Genomic DNA, 25737 nt, shown 5'->3' with positions numbered 1-25737 from the left:
TCGACCACAATTTTTCTCTATTCCGAATACAAGTATCCTGGTTTTCTTCCACATTGTATTCCTGACACCCTTTTACAATTTTGGAAACCGAGTAAGTGCTATCGGTCTTCCTCATTGCTTGCGAGGATTTCTAATTTATAATAAATCCCTCTGAGGTGATGATTATGTTTATTAGATATGGGTGTAGAATAATCTGATAGATGAGTAAGGATAGGTACGCGATATTAATATCACACTATATTAATATCTCAACCTAATCAGCACCCACGATTTATTATTCGATTCATTTAAAGCTATTTTTTAACTCTTTAGTTATTTTATGCTGTTTTTGGGAAAGCATGTTCTTAAATTTAAAAAAATTTTATTTCTTACTTTTTAGTCGTGAATCAAGAAATCGATTTAAGTAATTTCAACCAAAAAAAATATAACTGGCGAAATCTATCGATAAAATTTAAAAATAATTTTCATCAGGAAATTTAGCTAATGAATTAGAGAACAATGGAACCAAATTTCAAAAATCTGATTATTGACTCTTGTATTGTCACCAGAAGCAAGCAAATGAGCAAATTTTCAAGACGGCCTAGCGCTGGAAGGTGGGTTGAAAACCAATTTTAAGATTACATCGATGGAAGAAATAGATAAACTGGACAAGCAAGTTAAGAAAAAGCATGTAAAAATATATTTAATGTTTCCGCCCGCTTTTCATGAGTTGGTGACGTCATAAGAGTTCGGTTTTATTAACTCGTTCAGGGAGGACTTCGTACTGAGGGAAGTGATCGCTTTCGTATAGCGCAAAAGAACGAAGAACCACGCGAGGCCCACGCACTAGGCCGAGGAGTATCCTAGGACCCGATCGCCATTAGTTCGTGACGTCATCGACACATCCGCGAAAGGGTTAACGCCGTCGATTTTTCTCTCTAGCTCTAGAAGCAGCTGATGGATCGATAAAGGAAAATAAAAGGTTTTCTTAAGTTTTCAAACCCTATCACACTCAACAACAAGAAAAAATTAAGAATATCGTCATAACAAATGGTTGAGCGGAAGTACTCTTAATCACGAATTGTTATTCCAACTTTTCCCGGTTAGAATCAGCTAGTGACTTCCATAATTCTATGAGTCCCTCAAAGGGATCCTCAATTCCGACGGTAGATACTTCGCAATGCGGATGCTACAGTAACTAACAACCGCCACCATGCAACATTCATCAGGAATCTAATGACTCAAAGTCAAAGGATCTAATGACTCAATGAGTTATTGGAACCCAAAGTAATTTCCTGCTTTCAACACCAATCAATCAATTAGATTTCATCATGATCGTCACATCGTCAGCGTATTAAATTTTATTACCAACTATGATATCTCTGAGTACTATAATTTCAGGCTGAGGTCCCTTCCCATATTTGCCCCTTAATATATAGCAAATAATTCAGAAATCGCGAAAGGAATGTAAACGACGCGAAATAAAGATCGCGCGCATTAAAAACATCGTGATCCGAGTCCAGTCCAGCAGAACGACCATGGTTTAAGAATACTGGAAGTCTATTAAGAGGTAAAGCGACGAGAAATTGAGGTCAGAAAAGCCGTAGGAGTGGAATAAAACTCATTGAGAGGCAGCGAAGCATTGAAGAATTGACTGTGTGACCAACGCGAAGGAGCGAAATGAAAGGCTCGAGGTATTGCGAGGAAATGAAAACCAAATTGAAGGCCATTTTTAATACTAGGAAAAGGCAGTCCAAACATGAGCCATTAATTGGAATGGTATTTGAAAGAGGCAACTGAAAGCTTCCATGAATTCATTTGCGATATAGGTTTAGGATGGGGAAGGAAGGGTGGAGAGAAACCCGGCGTCGGCATTAACCGTCTCTCAACGAAAGGCACCTAAGGGACAATTGCTTGACGTCCCATCCGACGGACGGAGGATAATACTCCACCCAAGCTGGGATCGGACACACTCTGAAAAGTTTCTGCAACTAATTCGAACCGGGACCGGCAGGGTGGGAAGCCAAAACTCAAGCAACCACACCAACCAGAATCCAAATTCACAGATTTCCGTCTGACTTGATACGCAGTATTTTCATAGGATATGCTTGACGAAGCTATTCTCTCTCATTTCTTGTATGAGCTAACATTTCCATACTTTTGAATTTCTTCTCTTTCACATCCAACATCACTCGTGGCTTAAATAATTTATTGGAGGCCTTTCTTTGCTTTTCTTCTTTGTTCCACTTGCCCCTTAACGATTGTCTTCATCAGGCCGTCATGATGTGGCCAAATCAGTTGCTCCGTCTTCTTCTCAAAGTTTTCGTAACACTCTTCTTCGGACATTCTCATTATTAAGTCGAACGATTTACATGTGTTGTCCAATTATATTAAAATGGTCGTAATTGGGGGAACCTGTGATCACTACAAAATTATTATTATTATTCATTTATTTTTTTATAATTCTTCTGTAGCAACTCATTTCGAATGCCTCCACCATTTATTTATCCACTGTTGCCATGGGCGATACATCGCTATCACAGTTAGCAGAGCTCCGAAGGTAACTTTTGATGAACCATGTCATTACGTCTCTGTAAGCATTATCAGCTGGAAGCATGTCTTTCTTTTTGCTAAATGCCCCATTTGCCTGGGCTATCCCACTGACTATTTATTTCTTGCCTCGTCCATCAGTGGTTATTCTGTTTCCCAGAAAATAGAACTCTATCACCTTCACTAGCTTATAGTTTCCTATTTTAAAGTTATCTTTGACTTCTTCTCCTTTTTAAAATTATGTGCTAGATTTCTGTGTATATATTTTAAGATGCCGATTGTATTTTCTATATTTCACCCTACTGTGTCAGCCGTGTCATCGGCAAATCGTATCGTAATGATTTTTCCCCATGAATATTCACTCCTGAGGCCATTTCTTATGATTTCATTCATGGCCTCTTCGGAGTAAGCATTTAAATTTACGGGGGAAAGAACACACCCTTGCCTCACTCCTTTCCCTATTCTAGCTACTTGACCTCTAAGCCCTCTCGTAATTCGGCTTTGTTGGTTTTCTAATTGGCTGCGGACAGGGCCCTATCGAGCAGGGAAGGGTGGACTTCAAACTTCCTCCTCCCCCCCCCTCAAATTTTCTGAAGATTCGGTCGTGAGCGAACCCCACCAAGAGACTCTTTTGCTGCCCAAGGCAAGGGTCTTCAAACCGCATAATTTCTTGCGGCCCCGAGAGGCTAAAGAAAATATTCTATCGCTCCACACAATATAAAATCGCCACTCTCGTCAAAAGTAAACAATGTCAAAAATCGCATTGATCGATTGAAATTATTAACCAATCAAAATTATTGCACTTTGAAATCGTTTTTATTTTATTGACGTGGTGGTATAATGACGCGGAGCATTTCCGGACGATGTGAAATCAATTTTTGGCCCTTGTATTAAAAAAAGGTTGAATACCTCTGGCCTAAGGCATTTAAAATATACGTAAATTTCGAATGCGAGACAAAAGAAATGAAGGGCGCAAGTGATCGATTCGTGAATAGAGTGAGGAGGGAGGCGCTCTCTGCGGTCACTTCCAGTGGAGGGGAGTGTGGTCAGCGTTGCGTAACAGACTTCCTTCGATTAAAACGAGATTCCTGGTGCTGTCATGGGGAGACATGAACCGTTGAGGAGCAGTGGCGTGATGCATGTGTCTTTATGACCAATATCACTTTTGTATATGTTTAGTTTATTTTCTGTTTTTAAGTTCATTTATTGTTTGTTTTGTTCATTTGTGAGCATGTTTGTTTTTATTTTGATTTCTTTTATTTCTTTGTTTGAGACGATGCTATGGTGATAAAAGATAAATAATGGATTGTTCAGGAGAGAGCCATCTTGAAGTGGATGTAAAATAGGATTGAGAATAAAACAGAGCGTCAAGTGATATTCACATTGAATTTAATCGCTGTAATAGCCAAGAATATCGTTCGGAGGGGGTCTAAAATCAGGGGGGGGGATTTTTTAAAAACAGGGTACTCAGTAGAGGGCTTTAAAATAATTTTAACGCTTTTCATAATAAAAAAAACTTCATTTTTAAAAAATATTTCGCAAATTCATGATTTTTCAATATTTTGATATCTTTTATGGAGATGAATAATTGTGATTTTATTTTTCGGGGGAGGGAGGGGTCCGGACCACCCGAATTCCACCCTGGCTACGCCACTGCTGAGGAGGACAGCCACGAGAAATGTATCCTCTAAGGCAGGGGTCTCCAATTTACTAGGTCACGAGGGCCGCATTCCAAGTTCCGAATCGCCTCGCGGGCCGGATAGCAAATTTGCCGAAAACTGAAGTATTCAGTAACAACTTCAACTGAAGTATCCGGTGGCGTATTTCTTATTTAAAAACAGTTGAAGGCGACTTTGACGAGTAGTACAGCGCTGCAACGCTCCTAGCGGCGACTCACTGAGTTAAACGAGCGAGAATCGCGCGCTACTTGAAACGAGTGCGCGGGCCGGATGAAAGCCCTTCGCGGGCCGTATTTTGGAGACCCCTGCAGAAAGGCGTTTTCTCTGGGAAGCAACAATGTCTTCACAAAGTCACCAGGCTAAGGCATCACCAAGGAGGCTATGCTATTCTTCCAATTCCAGAATATGATTGGTGTTGCATTCTTCATTATCTAATCATTTTATTTAGTCGTAAAAAAACTGAAACACGCATCAATGCTCACAAGATTTCTGATGGCTACCCACCTCATTCACTACACTACATGAACAGAAAATTGCTCGAATTGTGAGGTCGAGAGGTTCAACCCCAAAAATACCCAATAAATGGTAGTGTTCAATGATGAAATTCCAAGGAATTCAGTTTACCACTATTCTTCCGCGACTGCCGAAACACAGAAAAAAAAAGAAAGTAGTGTTAATTTGGTTTTATCGCTCCCTCAATATTCACGGATGCCCCTCCCTTTCCACATGTGACACGAATCTACTTTTTTTTCGCAATTGCGGACGATTTAAAATCATTATCACAGATTCTGAAAAGAAAGAGACATGGGCGTACCCAGCGAGGGGCAGGAGGGGCAGCTGCCCCCCTAGAAGTAAAAAATCTCAAATGTCTTTAAGGAAAATAATATTTTTTCATAAAATAAAATAAAAATACTTCGTTTTATTCCACACTTTATTTTAAATAGTACGACCCGGGTTTTCAGCATCTCATGCTATCATCAGCTTCACATATATGCAGAAACCCGGGTCGTACTACTTAATATAAAGTGTGGAATAGAACAGAGCATTTTTATTTTATAATGAAGCAGAGTCATAAAGTACGCCGGAGACCGTGTCTTGTTACATTTTTTCAAGCAAATAATTTTAAAAACTAATAAAGAGCTGCTACAGTTTCCTTAAAATGTTGGTTTCATTCACCTTCTCCATGCTTAAATCTTACCTATAACTTGAAAAACAATGGTTCCCCCCCCCCTTAGTTTTATTCTTGGGTACACATTTGTAAAGAGCGTATGCATAATGGCAAAACTCTACTCACAATCAATGGCGCCGACTCCGTGGGGCCTGAGGGGGCCCGAGCCCCCTCATTAATTCGTTATGGGTGTGAGGAAAAAAGTGTCAGGCTTGTCGATTTTCCCCGGAGTGTCCAGATATCGAGATTCGAGTTATCAGGGTTCTAATGTTGATCATATGACTCTTCTAAAATGATTAAAAAACTTAAAACTCACTACTTATAAAATTTCCCGGGGAAAGATCCCCGGTTTGGGCCCCCCCAATATTTTTTGTAAGTCGGCGTCCCTGACTCTACTTGAAATACAAATCTGACATCGATTTCCACTGTATTGTACTCAAAGCATGCATGAATGTTTATTTTTTGCAAACAAAATCCTTTGCGCAGTAACAACGTAAAAATTTCTACATATAAAATTATAAACTCGATTGACTACAATGAAGTTAGAAGTATAACTGAATAGAATAACGAATTTAGGGGACCGTAGATACTAGACATCACGAAGGCGGCGTCGCCGCGGGCGGGACAAGTTCGAGAAATTCACGAAATGCGAAGTACGGCTGCACGACTCCCATCAGAAATTTCCTCCAGTGGACAGAGCAGGAAGAAAACAAATGAAAAAGAGAGGAGACAGCGGAGCGATTGGGACCTCTTGCGGATTACACAACAACACGCCTCACAAGCACGCATTGAGAGTTTTCTCGGTGGATACGGAGGCGATGCAATTTCCGCCTCGTCTTGACTTCCTTCACGTGAAGGAATTAAGAATTGTCTCGTTCAACATTTTTAGAAACTATTTTCAAATGTGATAATAATAGGGTGGTTTCCTATTATTTTTTTGTTGCCTTAATCGAAAGACTATAACTCCTGGAGTACGTATTTCACGCTTTAAGATTTTTAAATGATATCTATTTTTCGCGATTAAACGAAAAGTGAAAATTTTCAAGCGCGCGAAAAAGCGACGGCTAAGTATGAATGCTGGGAAAAGCCCGTCTGACGTCATTCTGGATCCCACTTCCGCCGAATGAGGTGACCTTGGGGCGAGGATATTGTGCGCCGCTGCGATGCTGGCTGCTAGCAGGTGGCAGAGTACCCTGATAGCAGGTAGAGCTTGGCCTAAATAAGGATTATTAATACCTTATCAAACGAAGAAAACTTTCCGACCTTAGGCAGTTTTAATGGGTATTTATTAAGAGATGTTTCCCTGAGCTCTGTGCCTCATGCATGCATTTGTAACCTCAGACGATGTATAACTCCTATCTACTCGTATAGAAACTAGGTTTCTGTGACGTCACGTGGAGTGGCATCGCATGGGTGCCAATCTGGCCTTTTTCAAATGAGGATAAAAATGGACCATTGCCATTCGTCTAAACCGGTATTTCTGAAACCAAATAATTTTTATATTATGAATACACCAATGGTGGGTAACGAATCGCAATCACTGCCTTTCGTTTTCTTTGATGAAGGAAGCTACCCTATTGGAAGCTTTAAAAGAGAGTCGCATTTCATCCAATTCCGATCCGTCTCCCACTTCTCGAGATATTCGTTGCAAAAAATCGACGTCCTTAACCCTTTTCGCAGATCAGTTGGTGTCGTCACGAACTCATTCCGAGCGCATGACTTCAGCCTCTCCTCGCCCTCGTCTGATTCGTCGTGGTGCACACTCCATTATAAATGATTTTCCTCAATTAGCGGCTCTTCCTGAACGAGTGAATGAAGCGTGTGTCGTCACCGACTCATGAGAAATGGGCGGCCCACTTCCGCGATTTTTTTAAAATTTAAAATTATGAGACAGCGGCTGAACGAGGAATATTTTTTCCGACGCCACTGATGCTTGCTCTATTCTAACTTACAAAACTAAATTAGATACTCTGTTTCTTTCATAAGACTGGGTATCGCGATACATTGGTGTCTGCCAATTTACGGATTATAAGTTCCATAATTTTTCTGGGCTAAAATATTAGAACGAAAAGGGTACTTATTTCATTATTCGGTTGTAGTCATAAATATGACCACATTAGAGGATATTATTAGAAAGTCAATCTTTAAGATACAAAAATAGATTTTGATTCCATTCAAACTTGCACTGTCGAAGAAAAAAAAATGATTTTACGTAGTGACTTGTAAGTGTACGTATTTATTCAGAATGCTTAAGTAATCAAACTGAACTATTGCTGATCAGTAGCAATTGACTCTCATTACCACGGAATTCCCTCGCCCAATTTAAATGCGAATAAAATATTGAGCGATGAAATGCTGAGGATGTCGTGGAATATCACGCAGTACGTAATGCTTTGAGAGAATGCCAAATTTTTATATCGAGTATTTGCTATCCATATTCGTTTTCCCACGATTTTAGATTATTTATGGGTGAATTAAAGACTGTTTCAATGCTTCATTCCATCATTAGCGAATATCCTGACTAAGTGAAAACATCTGCCAAACTTCCTATTAATTTCGGATCGCAACATCCTCAGAGTAAACATAAATAAGAATTTTCAACTTTCCTCGCATTAACCTACAGCTGAGGCCAACTATGAATCACACTTTATCAGTAAAAATAATCACTAATAGTAATGGAAAAATTTAGCGAACGAAATCCTTATCAATAGATTTTATTAGTCCATTAAAACCCAATGTTGCTTATAAGCAACATAAAAAGTTTATAAAACTTTCTGCTCTATTTAGGAAATATCTAAATTACGCATTATTTTGTGGTATAAATTGTAATAAAGAAATATTTAGCTGCCAAAATAATTATGGTTGGGGGCAAAATTTTCAATTTTCCAAAATGAAAAATCTTGAAGTTGGATTTCTTCAACAACCAACCCTGGGTTAGAAAGGGTTAAAGATATGGCCATCCCTCCGTCTTATGGCCGTAGGTTAAGAGGTTCAAAGCCCCCAGTAAATTTTAGAAAGGTTCGGCTCTAAAGAAGTACCCCTAAGAATGCACCACAGCTTCGAATGATTCGCCCAAAACTGTTACTAAGGCAACGGCCTTGCTACTAGTTTACTCATTCAGTGTTGAATTAAATGTAAATGAAAGTTTCAATCGGAATAAACAACACCTTAACAACCGAATCTAGCGCATCGGCGATCTTCCACGGTAATGAGAGGTCGCAGCGGTCTATACCATCGTCAATGTGAAGTGAGTATGCATTATACGGAGGAATTCCCGATTGCTGCAGTGGAAGTTGTGCGTCGTCCCTTCCAATGAGGAACTTGCATGGGTCGTAGATTGCTCTAAAAACTATTTTGAATAAGTCAAATGGATACATAAGCTCGCAAAAATACCTTCAGTTTCTCCATTCAACATCAAAAGAAATAAAAAAATTGCATTTAAAATCGAGAAAAATTTCTCCGAGCCGACCACTGCGCGAAGACACCCGAGCGTTGCCGAGGCCAGGCGTGACGTCATAGGTGCCTAAACAACCGTGGGGAGTAGGGAAATACGCTGAGCGCTTGGAGTAAAATTTGTTTTGAGGGAGTATTTAGCCGCTAATCGTCACTTTATTTTGTTCTGTTATTCTTGGGCAAGTTTTCCTATTGCTATTGTGCCTAGATTATTACTTGGGATATTAATAATGCGGCATCGGGATGATGAAGTACAAGCGTTTCACTTCGTGTGTTTTAGTTATCAGAAAAATGGATGATAACGTTGCCACTCGATCGAATAGTACACCTGAAATTCATCTACGTCTACATAATACCCCGCAAGCCGCCTATAAGGCGTGTGGCATAGGATGTTAGGACACCAGCCTTTTTTTTAGGACACCAAAAATTGATGCCACGACCCTCATGGAATTTGTTAAGACAAATTATTGCTATACGTTGGCGGCAAATGGAGTTGTAAAAGAAACTTGTAATACTGGAGGATAACGATCGTAAGCTGTGCTGTTGACATTAGAGTAAGATGTGCTGTTGAATTTGGCAACGCCGGATTAGCGGAGAAGGTAGTCCTATCCGTCCTACGGTACGAATTCACAGCAAAACAGTCTGCACACAATCCACATGTGAGATCGCGATCGGTTCCGCTGCCAACCCACACACAGGCTACAACCTATTTCAATAATATAGGTAAATCCATAAACAATATACTAGCATATACCATAAAAATATAGCGGGAAATAGGCAAATACTCTTATCAAAAACTGGATGTCACTGTCACATTCTTATATTCATCACGTACAACTTACAATAACAGAACTCGTTATGATGAATACAACTATTTATTCACTGATTTAAACCCTTAAATTAGCCGACACAGGTGACATTTCTCACTACTATTCGTTGAAATAATGGAATAACAAACTTCACGCACAGTTTTTATTTCAATAGCGTGATCGTGAAATGTCGTATCTACGGTGAACAACGGAGATTAGCACGCCACTGGCAATTTTTACACTACTGTTAGACATTTATCGATAGCGTAATAGCACTTTTTACAATTCAATCACGATGGAACACTGATAACTCTTGGCCGATATTTTTCAACCTTGTCAAACTTTGTGCATTACAACCACTGGCACTGTGATTATTAGCAGTAGCTTAACGGGAGACTTCACGTTGAAAATAACACTATTTTGGCACAAAAATGTTCCTAGATGTCTCCAATCAGCGAGCAAAAGTTGCATTGACTGGAATTCACCCCATAATACAAGCACAGATAGTCCTAAACGACGAATTCTCCGGTACCTACGAATAAACGGATGAAGTTATTGTATATAAAAGCTAAGCGGACATCAGTAAATTCCAAAATCCTTCTTATTACATACTTAAATGAATGATATGCCGTCGATAACATCAACTTACAATTAACGTATCCCCCTTCCAAAGGCCGCGGCTCAGACTCCTACCACGATGTTATTTAGGTATTATATAATTTTTGGTTTAACTGCTCCAGTTTTATATTTTATGCCCGTACTCAGATATTAATATTATAAATAATGCAAAATATGAGGGCTTCCAAGTCTCTATCGTCGGATATTTATCTTTAAATATAAAATAATCAACACGTCTAACAAACGAAGCTCTCACAACTGCTGGCAACTATTATAAACAATCACAACAATAGCTTCGCGTGATGTTTAGGCACCTTTGACGTCATCGAGGCTTCGTCGGCAGTGGCTTGGGGGGTGAGGTAGTTTTTCCCGCGCTTTAAAATTCGTAATATTTATCATTAAATATCTCGCGAAGGAAAACTCAGATAAACATGCGGTTTTCTTTGTTGTATTCAGAAAATAATTTTCTATCCGCCTGTGAAATAAAAAAAATTCATGCAAGTTCCCCATTCACCGTTATTCTCGGAGGAGCAAGGTCAGCCTCGGCTCTCCGTAGAGGCAGTGGGCTTCGAGAGTTCATTATTCGGGGCAGCCATCTGAATCAGTCACCGCCGAAGGAAAACAAAACCCGATGACCAAGCACTAAACACAGAATGTGTAAAGAAGAGGGCGGGAGATGGTTATCACTTCTAATCGAACGAAGTGATTCATCTGCGAAAGATTTCCACAAGCTTCATGAAGAGCTGTAGATGCAAGCTTGAGATTACACTGCAATTCAATGTCTCAGGAGGTTTGACATAAGATAATGTTACCGATTCTTATGGACTCTTATCGCATAATAAATTCGCAGGTACCCATAGTTAAACAATAGTGAAACTGAGTCGTCACAATAGTGTCTCCCACCAACACCTTCAGGTATTAAAGCATTTCTAAAAGTACATGCATCGCACATTCTTGCGTTTGTTACGAATAGAGAAGAGAAAATTTTATATTAGAACAGTTAATACCTGTCGCAGGGTGGAAACGATGCATGTGAAAATTTTCGTCGCGCGTCATAGAATAGAACAGGCTTGAGAAATATTTTGAACGCTATAGTTACGCGGGTCACCACGCAACCCCGCACTCGCCTAGTTACGCCATTGTAAACATGCTGTTTCATAATCTTCATAATATATTGATGGAATAAATAAAAGAAAAGCGGTAAATTCAAACGACATATAACGAATTTTAAACCTGAAACTCAATAGAATGAACAAAAATCTATTAAGACTGATAATATACATCTCAACCCCCAACTCGTCGATGTTTTCGGGTCGTCACCCGGAAAGCGTAAATAGAGATGGCGGTAAAATTTCAGACTTTACCGGAAACCCCGGAATGTATTCTGTGTCACTTAAAGCGTGTACTAGCCGAAGTCTTCTTTTAATTTCCAAGCCGTTTATAATTTTCTTGCCATATATTAGTTTCGCTGATTGCAACCCGCAAATAAACCCCTAAAAATATAATATCCTCGAGTCTTTCGTTACCATTACTCGCCGGTTCCAGAATTTTTATGCGCGAGATAGAGGTGAATTTTGACGAGGGATAGCCAATATACCCTCAACAGTTGAGGGATGGCTGAAGCTGTACGCAAAAAAATACGATACAAAAAAAAACAAAAGGAAATACATAGTATCATCATCGATGATACTATGTATTCGAAACCGGTCGAAGTATTTATTAAATTGTGGAACCTGCCATTGTCTTTCCTTTTTTGTTTCAAAAGAAAATACGATCTGTCGTGCGGAAGGGAATATTCTCGTGAGAAGACAACAAAGTAATTTGATGGACCACATCACGAAACATGAATTGTCTGACGAAGGCAATCGTGAAAGGATATTTGGAAGGGAAAACTAGGAAACGGAAGCCATGCACGAAGTGACGAAGGATGCAACGTGACAGAAATGCATTAGAATAAAAATGTTTGCTAATAAGAGCATTGAGTGGAGAGCTGCGTCGAATCAACCAAAGGATTTTTGAGCGTGGACGACGTTAATAATTATGCAAACGCCGGAGGACCCGAATTCGAAACCTAGCTGCGATGGATATTTTTCAGAGGAAGCCTTGGACTTATATAGCCGCGATGCCTACAGCACCCTTAGTTGAAAGCGGGCTTCATGCTGAAGTCAGGATTCTCTTCCTTACCACAACGACGCTTTTAACTCAAACTCGGATGTTCCTCATACAATTATGCCGTCCGCCCTGAATGAATCAAAAACAAAGCGGAAATGGGATTCCAATGGAGGTTGTGGATAAAAACAACAATTTAAATGCAACTCAAGCCGGCGGAGACTGGATTAATTGGCCTTAAGCCGATGAAGCGATGAAGAACCCGAGCAAAAATGACAAATTTTTGTTTTAAGATTTCCGCTGCAATTGAATGCACTAGAGTAGACTATTTTCGGGTTTACCGCTGCATGGAATGAAATTTTATTGTTCAACGTTTTGTCCCACCCGCTGGGAAAATCATCAGGTCGAATGAGATTTATCCACACAGCACGCACAGCAAGAGTGAATTTGGTGGCCATTTATCGAGAATTCTTTGACTGAGGAATAGAAAATTTCGAACATTTCATTAAGGTAATCCAATGAATTTTCTAAGAGCAAAATAGACTGCTAAAAGTCACTTTTGATTAAGTTCATGCTTGCGAAACTGTTGGAGAAATCTCTTTTCTCTACACACTCACAATGTTCTCTAACTCGTTTACAGTGGCGCAGCGAGGGGGGGGTTTTGGGGGATAAAACCCCCCCAGAGCTCAGAATTTTTAAAAAGTTTAATCCATTTCACTTAATTGGATTGATGTTACCATTACAATAGTGTAAGGATTAATAAAATATCCCTCAGAAAGTCGTAAAACTCACCGTTTTAAACCATTTATCTTTAAAATTCCGCAATTTATTAATCTCTCACCTACTGCTTATCCTGGTGGATATTCCATACCCCCACACACCCTGGTATTAGTTGCACCTAAACCCCCACAGCCTTAATTCCTAGCTGCGCCCCCAGTTTAAATACAAGATGATAATATGAACACAGCACGGACCTTCAGCTTGGACTCCGTCCTGGCGCAAGCGACGACTTTCATGCCGTGCTTGACCAACTCGCGACAGAAGCCGGCGCCAATGCCCATGCTGGCGCCTGTCACCAAGGCAACCCTTCCGTTCCAGCGGTCCATGGTTGTAGCGACGGAGTTTTCTTCTGTACGGGAGACGGGAGCGTGTGATGCTCGACCAGCACAGCCACGAAATGCGCGCCGCTTACGCGAGCAGCGGGAGGTATATAACGTAGAGGGGGGAGGGATAGTGCCCCTCTCTTCCGACAGGTGGCAGCAGGCACTCGAGGCCATTCCTAACCGCACTTCACGGAGGAGAGAATTTTCGCATCCCGTTGCACACGTTTTTTCTCCGAAGCGGATTATGGGATGGAGCTTGGGGGGGGTTTGGGGATAACCCCCCCCCCCCCAAGACCTCAGAGAAATTTTTAAATTTTATCCATTTTACTTAATTGGATTGATATTATCTACTAATAGAATAGTGTAAGAATTAATAAAAAATATCCCTCAGAAAGCCGTAAAACTCACCATTTATCTTAAAATTCCTCAATTTATTTCTTCAATTAATTCCACACTCCAGGGGCGCAGCTAGGAATTCAGTCTGGGGGGGGGGGGGGGTTGGGTGCAACTAATACCGGGGTGTGCATAGGCGGATCTAGGGGGGGGGCACGGGGGCACGTGCCCCCCCCCAGACCCTCAAAAATATGCAGGATTTTTAATACGGTCCCATTATCATTGCATTCGTTTTGTATTACGAGGTATCCTTGTGCCCCACCCAGAACAAAATCCTGGATCCGCCCCTGGGGGTGTGGAGTGTGTGGAATACCCACCAGGATAAGCGGTAGGTGAGAGATTAATAACTTGCGGAATTTTAAGATAAATGCTTCAAAATGGTGAGTTTTTACGGCTTTCTGAGGGATATTTTATTAATCCTTACACTATTCTATTAGCAATATCAATCCAATTAAATAAAATGGATTAAACTTTTAAAAAATTTCTGCGAGCTCTGGGGGGGGGGGGTTTTAACCCCTACAACCCCCCCCCTCGCTGCGCCACTGCACACCCCCACGTATTAGCTGCACTTAAATCCCCCCCCTCCAGCCTTAATTCACAGCTGCGCCCCTGGGTGGAGCCAGTGGCATAGTGAGGGGGGGGGGGTCCTATCCCCCCCCTCCCGAAATATAAAAACACAATTACTTTGCTTAACAAAAGAAAACAAAATATTGAAAAAATCACAAATTTACAAAAGACATCAGAAAAATGAAATTTTTTCGATTATGAAACGCGGTAAAAACAGTTCAAGACCATCTACTCAGTACCCTGCTTTTCAAAAATATTCCCCCTACGTCTCGCACTCCCCCCCCCCCCCCACGAATTTCCTGGTACCCCGATAATAGGGTAGTTTCCTTCATCAAAGGAAACGAAAGGCATTGATTGCGATTCATTACCCACCATTGGTGTATTCATAATATAAAAATTATTTGGTTTTAGAAATACCGGTTTAGACGAATGGCAATGGTCAATTTTATCCTCATTTGTAAAAGGCCAGATTGGTGTCCATGCGATGCCACTCCACGTGACATCACAGGGACCTAGTTTCTATGCAAGTAGAAAGGAGTTTTACATCGTCTGAGATTACCAATGCGTGCATGAGGCACAGAGCTCAGGGAAACATCTCTTAATAATCACACATTAAAAATACCTAAGTTCGGAAAGTTTCCTTCATTTGATAGGGGATTAATAATCCTTATTTAAGCCAAGCGCTACCTGCAAGCAGGGTACTCTGCTACCTGTTACCAGCCTGCATTGTATTGGCGCACATAGTCTCGCACCCACGTGGCCTCTCACGGCGGCAGCTGGAACCAGAATGACGTCACACGGGTTTTCCCAGCAGTCATACTTAAGCGTCGCGTTTTTGCGCACTTGAAATTTTCACTTTTCGTTTAATTGCAAAAAATAGATATCGTCATTTAAAAATCTAAAAGCTTGAAATACGTACTCCAGGAGTAATAATCTTTCGATTTAAGCAATAAAAATAATTATAGGAAACCACCCTATCATGAAAAATTTTCCAAAAAGGTTGTTGAATCCTTAGTTGGCTCGGCAATGAAAGATTCTATTTCACTAACTTAATTAAGAATATTTATAATTTTAGGGGGTGGCCGAACCCCATCAGGGGCGCAGCTAAGAATTAAGGCTAGGGGGAGTTTTAGGCGCAACTAATACTTAGGGGTGCGGGGGTATTGCATACCCACCAGGGTAAGTGGGAGTTGTGGGGGCCCTCTAGCAGAAAATGGCCAAAACAAAGACTGTTAATAAAAAATAGGTAAGGGGAGTTGAGGTGACGGCCAACTCTCCCCCACTACAGTAATTCCTGGAAAAATTGAAAATGGGCCTTGAATCAGTTTTTATTTCACAAGATTGACAAAAAATGTTTAAAAAAAAAATTAATGTTTAAAAGTCAAATTTCTACTCACATTATACCCCAAATGCATTGTAAACCACCAAGGCTCCACAGATATTTCCCCCTCATAACAATGACCTTATTATCCTTTGAACAGCACCAGGTTGTAAAATTAACTAATTTCATCAAAAGCAAAATGCTGTGTGCCGTTACCTAGTGAAGAGTACTATGCAATCTCAACCATTTCCCCCTCCTCCCTAAGCCAAGTCATTGCGTTACACAATTGCTTTCTCCACATCACTGAGCTCAAGAATTCTACCACGAAGATTTTTTCATTTATTTATACAGTTGTCAGGCCAAGATCACAGCCATTGCTTACGAAAATACACAACCCTGATAACTTTCCATTGAAAAGTTACCAGGGTTGCGTATTTTCATTTCAACATGGATTTTCAAAAAGTAAAAGCTGAATCGATTGATTTCGCCATTGCAAATTTTTAAAAGCTAAAATAATAAATGATACCCAGCCAATGAGCATAGAAGAAAGGAGGCCATTCCTCAGAACTTACATCTGGAGTATCCTTCTCTATGACACTGATACAGAAGAATGACGAGGATATCAAATGGACTAAGAGAGAAATGAGGAAGTAATGAGATGAGTAGGAGAGTTCTGGAGCCACATGAAAACATTCGGGGATAGAAATAACTTATTATGTAGGCCATGCCTTGAGGAATGATGACATGATGAAGACAGCATTGAAGGGACAAGTGGATGCTGAGAACGTAAAAGAAAAAGATATTGTATGAAATACTAGGAACTAGTAATGAAGGATGTGAAAGAGAAGATATGCATAGGTGTGAAAAGATTTAAGTGGATGGAAGAAATGATAAGAAAACTGCGTCAAACAAATCTTATGATTACAACTAAGGTGTAATGGCTGTGAAAAAAATTTAATAAATGAAATCATTTAGTTTAGCCCGGATTCGAACCCAAATCTTCTGCATGGCAGTCAAGTATGCTGTTATACACATCACCAACACATCTTCCTCCGCAGTGAATCTCATATCAGACTGCAGGTTGTATCAAACAAGGTGTTGACATCTAGTCCATGTTGTGCTACACGAGACAGAGATCGTGCTCACTAAGCTACCATTGGAGAGAAAAACCTTACCTTGCCAAGGTTCAAAATGTTTGGACGCTTTTCAAAGCACGGCATACAACAAGTGTCTTTGTGTGCAGTTATGCACACGGTTACAAATATTCACCAAGGATGGAATTTTCCATTGAAAAATCATTTGCCTCTATGTTTCACACAGATTGTTGAAACCTAGAGATATAATGTGGTGGAAATCATGTCATGTATCGCCAAAACTATGGTTGGCAATGACGCCTAAGAGAGCTTTATAACAAGAAATTAGTATTTCCTGTTCTGCGGTTTAACAGAGTAAAGCTGCAAGTGTTAAACAGAGTTGATAACTTTTGCACCCTGGCTAAGAGGCCTTCCTTCAACATTGTAGATCACCACAAAAACCAAAATGTTTGGACCCAATGGGGCAATGTGATACTGTGATAACTGAAGTTATTAACATTAGTTGCTCACAAACAATCACCTTACCGCATTCAAAAAAGGTGAGAATACCTCCACCTATGGCCATTTTACTTGCCATTAAGGACATGGGTGGAAATATAATTCATGAAATTATAACGATACACAAAGCACTTCAGAAGCACCAAGTAACTGTCAACACAAATTTTTTACGCCACTTTTTCCTTAAATAACATTTTATTGCACATTGGATTCCTTTCGTATAAAGCTGAAATATTCGAGATGAAAATAATGAAAGGCCCATGGGTGCTGAGATTGCATTCATAATTACTTCTTTTATTTCATTTTACAATGCATTGTGTTAAACCTTTTTACCAGCCATTCTCATTGCCACAACACGAATCCACACTTTGTGTAAACATCCAGAATGTTCCACGGTTGGACTGAATGTCGGTAAAATAGCAAGGATATAAGGAGAATCCCTTCAAAACTCCAACAAATCAGGGATTACATTGATTTCCTACAGTGAACATCATCTTCTTTGGTTATAATACTGACTCACAAGAAGCACAGCATTTCTGCAATTATCACATTCTCATTTTTTTGCACTGAAACTTGATGTGAAAAGTTCATTTAGAATGGGACAAGGAAGCACACTTCTTTCATATAGTAAATAGTAGTCCATCCCACAAACATACACACTCGCTACCGATGAGAAAACCATTGCGCTCATCAGTAACAGTAATTTCCTGTCATATTTAAAAAGGCATCAACAACTGATACAAAACTTCATGGCACTTAAAAATATGCTTTCAAATAATATTCAGTCAAAATCATGTGCCAACAATGCGTTTTACGATGATTTTCACTCGATACTCCATGCCACGTTATTGAAATTTGGCATTCATATTGCTAAGTGAGAAACATTGATGGCTTTATGAAAGCCAAAATGTACACATAAAGTCGGGAAGAAGAAAAATGCAAATGACTGATGGTAGAATATTAATTCATGAATGGTGCTGTAGTTTGTAAAACTGGGATCCTGTAAAATAAAAATTTGACAAGGACGATTGAGCAACATAATCCTAGACAGTTTCTCTTCCAATCAAAGCATTTTGGGTCGTGTGGAAAAAAAACAGTGTGTTCCACACGAGAAAGCTACCAACATATGTTGAACCCATAATGAGGACTTAAAGCACTTGGTTTCAAAATATAGCTCTTTTTAGGAATTAGTTTTCCACATTCATCCTGATGCTTTCATACATAATATAATATTTACACCACGTCGACACACTTGTGGATGACAAAAGAAAACAACTTACTTTCGACATTGAAAAAAAAACACTCGTATACACAGGTACACTCAATCAAAATTGTACAGTGCAGTCCGCAATGACGCACTGAATTTCACCGGAATTTGTGCTCACTTCACGCAGGCTTTGCGTAAAAGACAAGTACTCCATGTATCAACTTTCACAAAATGATTCCTAGGGCTGAGGAATTCTATCTTAAACTGGGAGTTTCACAGAGAAAGAGGTACACTATTGAAAATGTCCACCTAACTGGCTCTTATTCAAGAAGAGACACCACAGAAAGAGACATTAGGTAATGCCTGAATGACACAGCAATGCCTGAACCAAGTGAGGTTTGTTTAAACTTGCTGTTAACCCTGTACGAAAAAAGAGATGGTACAAAACTGGGTGATGAGTGAAAAAATATTGTTTGTGAAGAGTTAAAAGAGTGACTTTCTTCCTCTAGCACATATAAAAATTCTTAAATATCCATAATGAGGCTAGGACTATAAGTAATAAAATCAGAAAAATAAAGCCAGAAATCAATTTCTCTCATTATTTACGCTTGTGCAGATGAAACGATTGACTTAGATTGCTGGACCGATTACTTGCACAAATAAATATAAGGGGCACAGGCAAATGCTCCATGGATCATTGCACAACGTGATATATGAAATCCATTATCCCATCGATGTAAAAGTTTAAATCACAATGAGATTTTATAACCTAGTTTTAATTTCCAGATGTAAATCATACATCGGATGAAGATAAAAACCACTATTCAAACTAAGGCTGATTGTCAGTCAATATTTGAAAAAAAAATTATACGATGACATTTTGAAGCCTATAAGATATTAAAGCACATGTGTACCTTTGATCCAGAAGCAAAACTGTAGGGGGATAAAATACCTTTGTATGCTAGAGTTCATTTCCATACAAAAATGTCTCCCACTAACGAAGTCCATTGCTAAAGACAACTTTAACAGGTAATTGGATATGTCATATTAAAGAATTCTTCATCAACCATAGCTGATTCAGGCTATGAAGAGAATCTTTGGGTGTATTATTTAATTTGTGAATTATTAGAATCATGGAATAAATATTGTTTTCACCTATATCTTATAAAACGCTAATACGCACTTTGATTTCTTAAGTCCACTCACTCACAGCAATGTTTTTAGACATTAATGACCCACAAAATGCCAACTTCTCAATCACATGACAGATGCAGTATGTTGAAACTCGCTACATGAATACAGACTCGACACTGATCTAGTTCACAGAGTATGTAGTAATACTGCACCCAAAATGAGCAAATGAAGATGTCACACGCAAGTACAACATCGCAGAAAGTGATTGCAACTTTTAAATCTATGTTGTGCCAACAGCTATGTTCATCAGTAGCCTTTTTAACTCAAGGGGAAAAATAAAATTTATATATCAAGTATTTCCACAAAATAAGTATTTTTGCAAAGAGATTTGCTAGACTAGTACTTATAGGTTACAGTAAAAATAGTTTTTATGTACATGACTTACTCTTTTTGGGAAGGGCAAAACTGAAATCTGTGTCAACGATTGACCAACACACATTTTGCAAAAAATGCATTTAACAACTCTGCAATGGAATCTCATAAGTTACCGCCTCTAATACTGAATGCGTGTTGGTTTCTTTCTCACACAAATGCAACAAGGCAAAAAAAAATCATGTGACGATGAACAAGAAATGGACAATCACTCATTAATTTTACGATGGATTTACCCTCATTAGATTAGGACTTTGGAAAATTAATTTTTTTTCAAAGGCAGGCAGGGTGGTTAGTGGATACAAATATTTAAAAAAAATTAAGTAAGCCATTCAGTTAGGAATGCCAATCACTTTTAAGCAATTTAACTTCTCAGTTTTCGACACAGTGATCGGACCCCCTGAATCAACTTTACGCAATAGTGCATACTCTTGAGATGCATTGTTACGGTATTACAACATAATAACTTCCTTATCACAACTATTCAGCCACAACTCCACACATGATATCCCGTCTTTGGTGAATTCTAAAGTGTGTTGCATTGTTTCTCTACTTACGTGTTTCATTTTCAAGAAAGCTTTGACGTGAAACATCCACAAAAACAAGAGCAAAGTCAATTCTTGATACTAGAACAACTTCTGACGATCTTCCTCTGAACACTCGGTGTCAGTCAGTCCAAAGACGAGACGAAGAACAATCGAAGAGAGAGCACCAAGAACATTAGTGAAACACAATGTTCTCACTTGGAATGAACAAAAATTTGTAATAATGCGGTAATAACAATTCTTGTTCCGGCCACAGATTTACATCAAACACATCCCAACAAAATCATGAACACTTTTCCCTAAACCAAGCCTCATGCAGTCCGCTTTGTTGCAAACTCATGCAGGATGTCCCACGCCATGCCCACGTTGTTTCGGGTGATGCCAAGGGCCCTGATCACCTCCTCCTGCGCATAGCCCTCTGACGTGAGCCTCGCAATGTACTCCATGTTGAGGTTCTCGTAGGGAGGGATGGACGAGGACGACTGGCCGTCTTCATCGTCCTCCGCCTCCCCCTCTCCCGCGCAATTCGGCCTCAGCACGGGCGACTCTCCCCCCTCCACACGATGGCCTCCCCCCTCCCTCCCTCCTCCGTCCATTATCAACGACCCCTCCTCCACGCCACGACCCTCCGCGCCCCCCTTCCGCTGCTGCTGCTGCTGTGCTATCCGATTGTCCAGGGGCGCTGCTCGAGAGCTCCCCCCACCCCCACCTCCCCCTCCAGGGTCCGTGCGCTGGCTCAGATCGACCACCAGCATGGTGACGTGCTTTGGGGTCGCGCTTTGGTGTCTTGTTGACTGCTGCAGAGGCGGCTGCTGCTGTTGGCTGCCCAGCCGCGAGTTACTACTGCAGGGGAGCATAGAATGGGGAAGCGTATCACAATCAATATTATTGAATAATCACATGAAGACCAAAGTTACATAATTTCATAAAGTGAGCTAGGAATGCAATGCTCAAGATAAAAGTAGGCAGTCATAAACTTGAGCAGGAGGAACAGATCAACTATTTGGGAAATGCTTTAAAAGAAAACAAATTCAGAAGTAAGGATTTCAGGAAAAGATTTTTGTTAGCCAAGGAGGCATTCATGAACAGGAAAGCGACGATAAGAGGACGATTATGTAAGAGTTTAAAGAAAAGACTAGTGAGGAGTCTGATCTAAATTGTAGTACTTCACAGAACTGGAACATGGACATTTAGGAAGAAGGAAGAGGAAAGGCTGGAAGCGTTCGACAAGTGGGCATGGAGAAGATTGGAGACGTTGAAGTAGAGGGAGAGTAAGAGGAATGAGGAAGTGTTGGACATGGTGGGTGAGGAGAGGCAGCTTCTAGATGAGATATGGAGGAGACAGAAGGTTTGGATGGAGCAAGTTTTGAATTGGCAGGGAAAGGAATAGAATAAGATTTATGGATAGAATGAAAGTTAGAAGGGCCTTTTAGAAAATTGAAGAGGGAGGTCCATGAAGGGAGGGAAGTAATCGTAAATGCAGGGACATTTCATGGGGACTTGATCCCGTATTTCTTGCATTAGTGGTTTAACCTTTAAGCTCTGGGATACATTCACACACGGGTGTACCAGAGGCAGTAACGAAGAAGATGGTTCGAACCATGTCTCATTCCCAGCTCTCTCAGGCACTTATCATCTTTATGGCCTAAACTCTGTCTTTTATGAATGGGATGACAGAGAACCCTCCATTCCCAACATATCTAGTCCCTCTCTGGCTTGTTAGTGCTTGTAATCCATGCCCTTCAGGTATCAGATTGTCCCGCCATTACCCTCTCTATGAGCTCCGGTGACTGGATGCAGAAGTTAAGATGTATGGAAGAGTTTTAATCAATATGGGTCAATATCAAGTGATTTCTTTTATCTTTTGTATCAAAAAGAACAGAAAATTATGGATAAATGTCATATTGTATTTGTAGAGTAGATTTTGGCTGATGAATTATTTCAGTCAATTATTCAAAATTCCATTAGTCCATCACCCATGTGGTTGGGGTCATACCGAGAGAAAAGAATCAGGAGTGCATTGCAAGGGTCTTTTAAACCTGCTCCGCACCTCCTGGCAGAAAAAGACTCTGGCGTCCTTGGAAAATCTTCCCACACAGTGTAAGACGTACAATTTAGCCGATGCAAATGAGAGTTTAAGATATCCAAAAGTCTCTAAACTTAACTGGCATTGGCATTAGCCTGCTATTAACTAAAGATACTATCCTAGGACCACAAGTTTAACATCGCACCCTACACATGGAGTGCTGTATTTACAAATACATACATTGATCTATACTTTAAAAAATCATTATTACACTGTATGCTTTTAGTGCATAAACTGTGCATTTACCATGCAGAAATCGCTAGCAAAAAAATTAAATCATTGCAATGATCCATGTTTATCACAACAGATCTTTGGGGTACATCAACTCCTTTGCTATGCAGTGTGCTGGAACGGAGTACATACTGCAATCCCAAACGGTTCCGTAAGTACATTCAACAACAAAGTATTGAATTAAGTCCACAATTGGAAGTGATTTTACCCTTCTTTGGAGAAATCTGTTCCAAAATAAGTGATAAATATTATAATTGGGATATTCATGATATTTTTTATGCAACCCCCAAGATGGGGTTGGTATGGTAGTGGTAGGTGAGGAGAAGAATGTGCACATTCATTGCCCCGGCCAACTCATCACCATCTGAATGAATATCATAGGGAATTGATTTTTGATCAAAATGTTATCTATGTATATTATTTTTAGGTACTGCATGTACATATATATATTCAATCATCATAATATCTGAATGTCTTACTTGCACAACTGTTTCTCTACTTTTTGTTTTCTGTTGTGTGTAACTTGTGTATCACTCGCTGAAGATGTCATTTGTGAAACTGTTCACTATTTTCAATCAATCAATCTATCAATATTTTAGAACCTAGAGGCCATTGGATGAGGTTCCATTAGAGCCATTATTCATACATTTTTATGAGTTAGGTTGGAGTATGTACAGCAGAGATGGACTTACCTGGTGTTTGGTGCCCCAAATGATGGGTGCACGTTTGATGGGACCCTGAGAGACGGTTGAGAACCAACGGAATATGGCTGCGAGTCTACATCTACCGTTAGACTAGCCATGCTCACTGAATGATTCACAGGAGAAAGGCCAGAACCTGGAGAAACACAATTAATAGAAATAGTACATGAAAGAGTTGAGTCAGGGAAGTCGAAATTAACTTCCAATTTATAGTTAAACCTGATATTTAAAATTCAACCCTCAAGAGGTCAGGCTTCTTGAAGAAAGACGATGAATAATGCTGATAATTTTGCAAATAATTTATTCTAATCCAGTGTTGCTTAGTGAAATTTGACCCAATATTCCTGCACTAAAAGAGCATTGATAATAGGGTAGTTTCCTTCATCAAAGAAAACAAAAGGCATTGATTGCGATTCGTTACCCACCATTAGTGCATTCATAATATACAAATTATTTGGTTTTAGAAATCCCAGTTTAGACGAATGGCAAATGGTCAATTTTAACCTCATTTGAAAAAGGCCAGATTGGCGCCCATGTAATGCCACTCCACGTGATGTCACAGGGACCTAGTTTCTATACAAGTAGATAGAATTTTTACATCGTCTGAGATTACCAATGCATGCATGAGGCACAGAGATCAGGGAAACATGTCTTAATAATCACCTATTAAAACTGGCTATGGTCGGAAAGTTTCCTTCATTTGATAAGGTATTAATAATCCGTATTTAAGCCAAGTGCTACCTGCTAGCAGGGTACTATGCTACCTGCTACCAGCATGCATTGTATTGGTGCTCATGGCCTCACACCAAGGTGGCCTCTCATGGCAGCAGCTGGCACCAGACTGACGTCACAGGGGCTTTTCCCAGCAGTCATACTGGGCCATTGCGTTTTCGCCTCCTTGAAAATTTTCACTTTTCATTTAATCGCAAAAAGTAGATATCGTAATTTAAAAATCTAAAAGTGTGTAATTCGTACTCCAGGAGTAATAATCTTTCCATTCAGGCAATAAAAAAATAATAGGAAACCACCCTATTCTATTTCTATAGAACGCAAGCAGTGAGCCGTAGACGCACCTAAGCATATCTTGGTGTTTTCGTAACTGGGTCCCTCCTCCGCAATTCCCCCGAGCGTGTCTGCTGCCCCACCACTGTGCTGCCTCTGCAGGCAAGCGACAGAGGCCGACGACCCCGGATTCGCCTGGGAGGTGGCAGATGACGAGAGCAGCTGCTGCTTGGCTGTGGCCGCCTGCCTCGCCGAGGGGTGTGCCGCCATGGAGGTGGCTGGCGCCGGGGAGTAGATGGTGGGGACGTGGATGGACTGGGGGCCTGGGTGGTGCAGCGAGGGGCAGGACTGGTGGTGCGGGGGGGCGGGGGAGAGGTGGGGTCGGCAGTGGCTGGTGCTCCTCTCTGGGTGGCACCCTCGGTGCAGGGGGTGGGAGTGGTGCAGGTGGAGGGGGGAGTGGAGGGGGTGGGGAGGGAGCGGGGACGCCTGCTTCTGTTGGGAGGGGGCGCTGCCGCTGCTGCTGACGGCAGCACTGTCCCTCGCGTGGAGGGTGTCGTAGCTTGGGTCCACAGCAGCTGTAAACAGAGAAATATTATTCAGACGGAATACTTCACGCCTCACCTTTTCCTTGAACCAGCAGTGAGAATATTAGAGAAGTTTTACTGGGATACAATAAAATGGCTACATTTCACGGTAGCCTGCCTGGCTGTTTCATTCATCATGTGGTAATTGTATGTTATTCATTAGATTTATCTTGAGTGTGTCTCTTTCTTGCTTTGCACTCTTTACCTTCATTCCTCTGATTTCTTCTTCTTAACTCCCTCTCTTTGCTTTCTCTCTCTCTCTCATCTATTGTCTAAATCTACGCTCTCACTCTTCCAACTTCTTACGTTTCACTTTCACGCTGTCCACTCTAACCTTCACCCCCTTTCACCTACTTATTATTTAGTTATTCCACCTGATAAGATAGGTTTGCATGGAGAGTTTTGCACGTTAACTGAACAGCAAAATTGGATCCCTCACTTTAGTTCACAATAAAGTCTACCGTAAAACGGGGT

The 25737-nt window shown here is 40.4% G+C and overlaps 2 protein-coding genes across 2 annotated transcripts in view; both read right to left on the bottom strand.

The window, feature by feature from the left end:
- The window catches only part of LOC124166842 (dehydrogenase/reductase SDR family member 11-like), a 49078-nt gene extending 35522 nt beyond the window's left edge, over nucleotides 1-13556 (bottom strand). Inside the window, exon 1 of the mRNA XM_046544541.1 lies at nucleotides 13340-13556. Coding sequence (XP_046400497.1) covers nucleotides 13340-13471 — 132 coding nt within the window. The 5' untranslated portion in view covers nucleotides 13472-13556. The remainder of the gene's footprint in view (nucleotides 1-13339) is intronic.
- Nucleotides 13557-17614: 4058 nt separating this feature from the next.
- The window catches only part of LOC124166494 (E3 ubiquitin-protein ligase CBL-B-B), a 311388-nt gene continuing 303265 nt past the window's right edge, over nucleotides 17615-25737 (bottom strand). Inside the window, exons 10-12 of the mRNA XM_046544022.1 lie at nucleotides 24751-25254; nucleotides 23669-23813; nucleotides 17615-21502 (exon numbers count right to left, since the gene is read on the bottom strand). Coding sequence (XP_046399978.1) covers nucleotides 20971-21502; nucleotides 23669-23813; nucleotides 24751-25254 — 1181 coding nt within the window. The 3' untranslated portion in view covers nucleotides 17615-20970. The remainder of the gene's footprint in view (nucleotides 21503-23668; nucleotides 23814-24750; nucleotides 25255-25737) is intronic.

Source organism: Ischnura elegans, chromosome 10, assembly GCF_921293095.1.
Source record: "Ischnura elegans chromosome 10, ioIscEleg1.1, whole genome shotgun sequence".
NCBI lineage: Eukaryota > Metazoa > Arthropoda > Insecta > Odonata > Coenagrionidae > Ischnura > Ischnura elegans.
The sequence above is the reverse complement of the archived record's forward strand: the minus strand, read 5'-3'. Positions and strand labels throughout refer to the sequence as shown.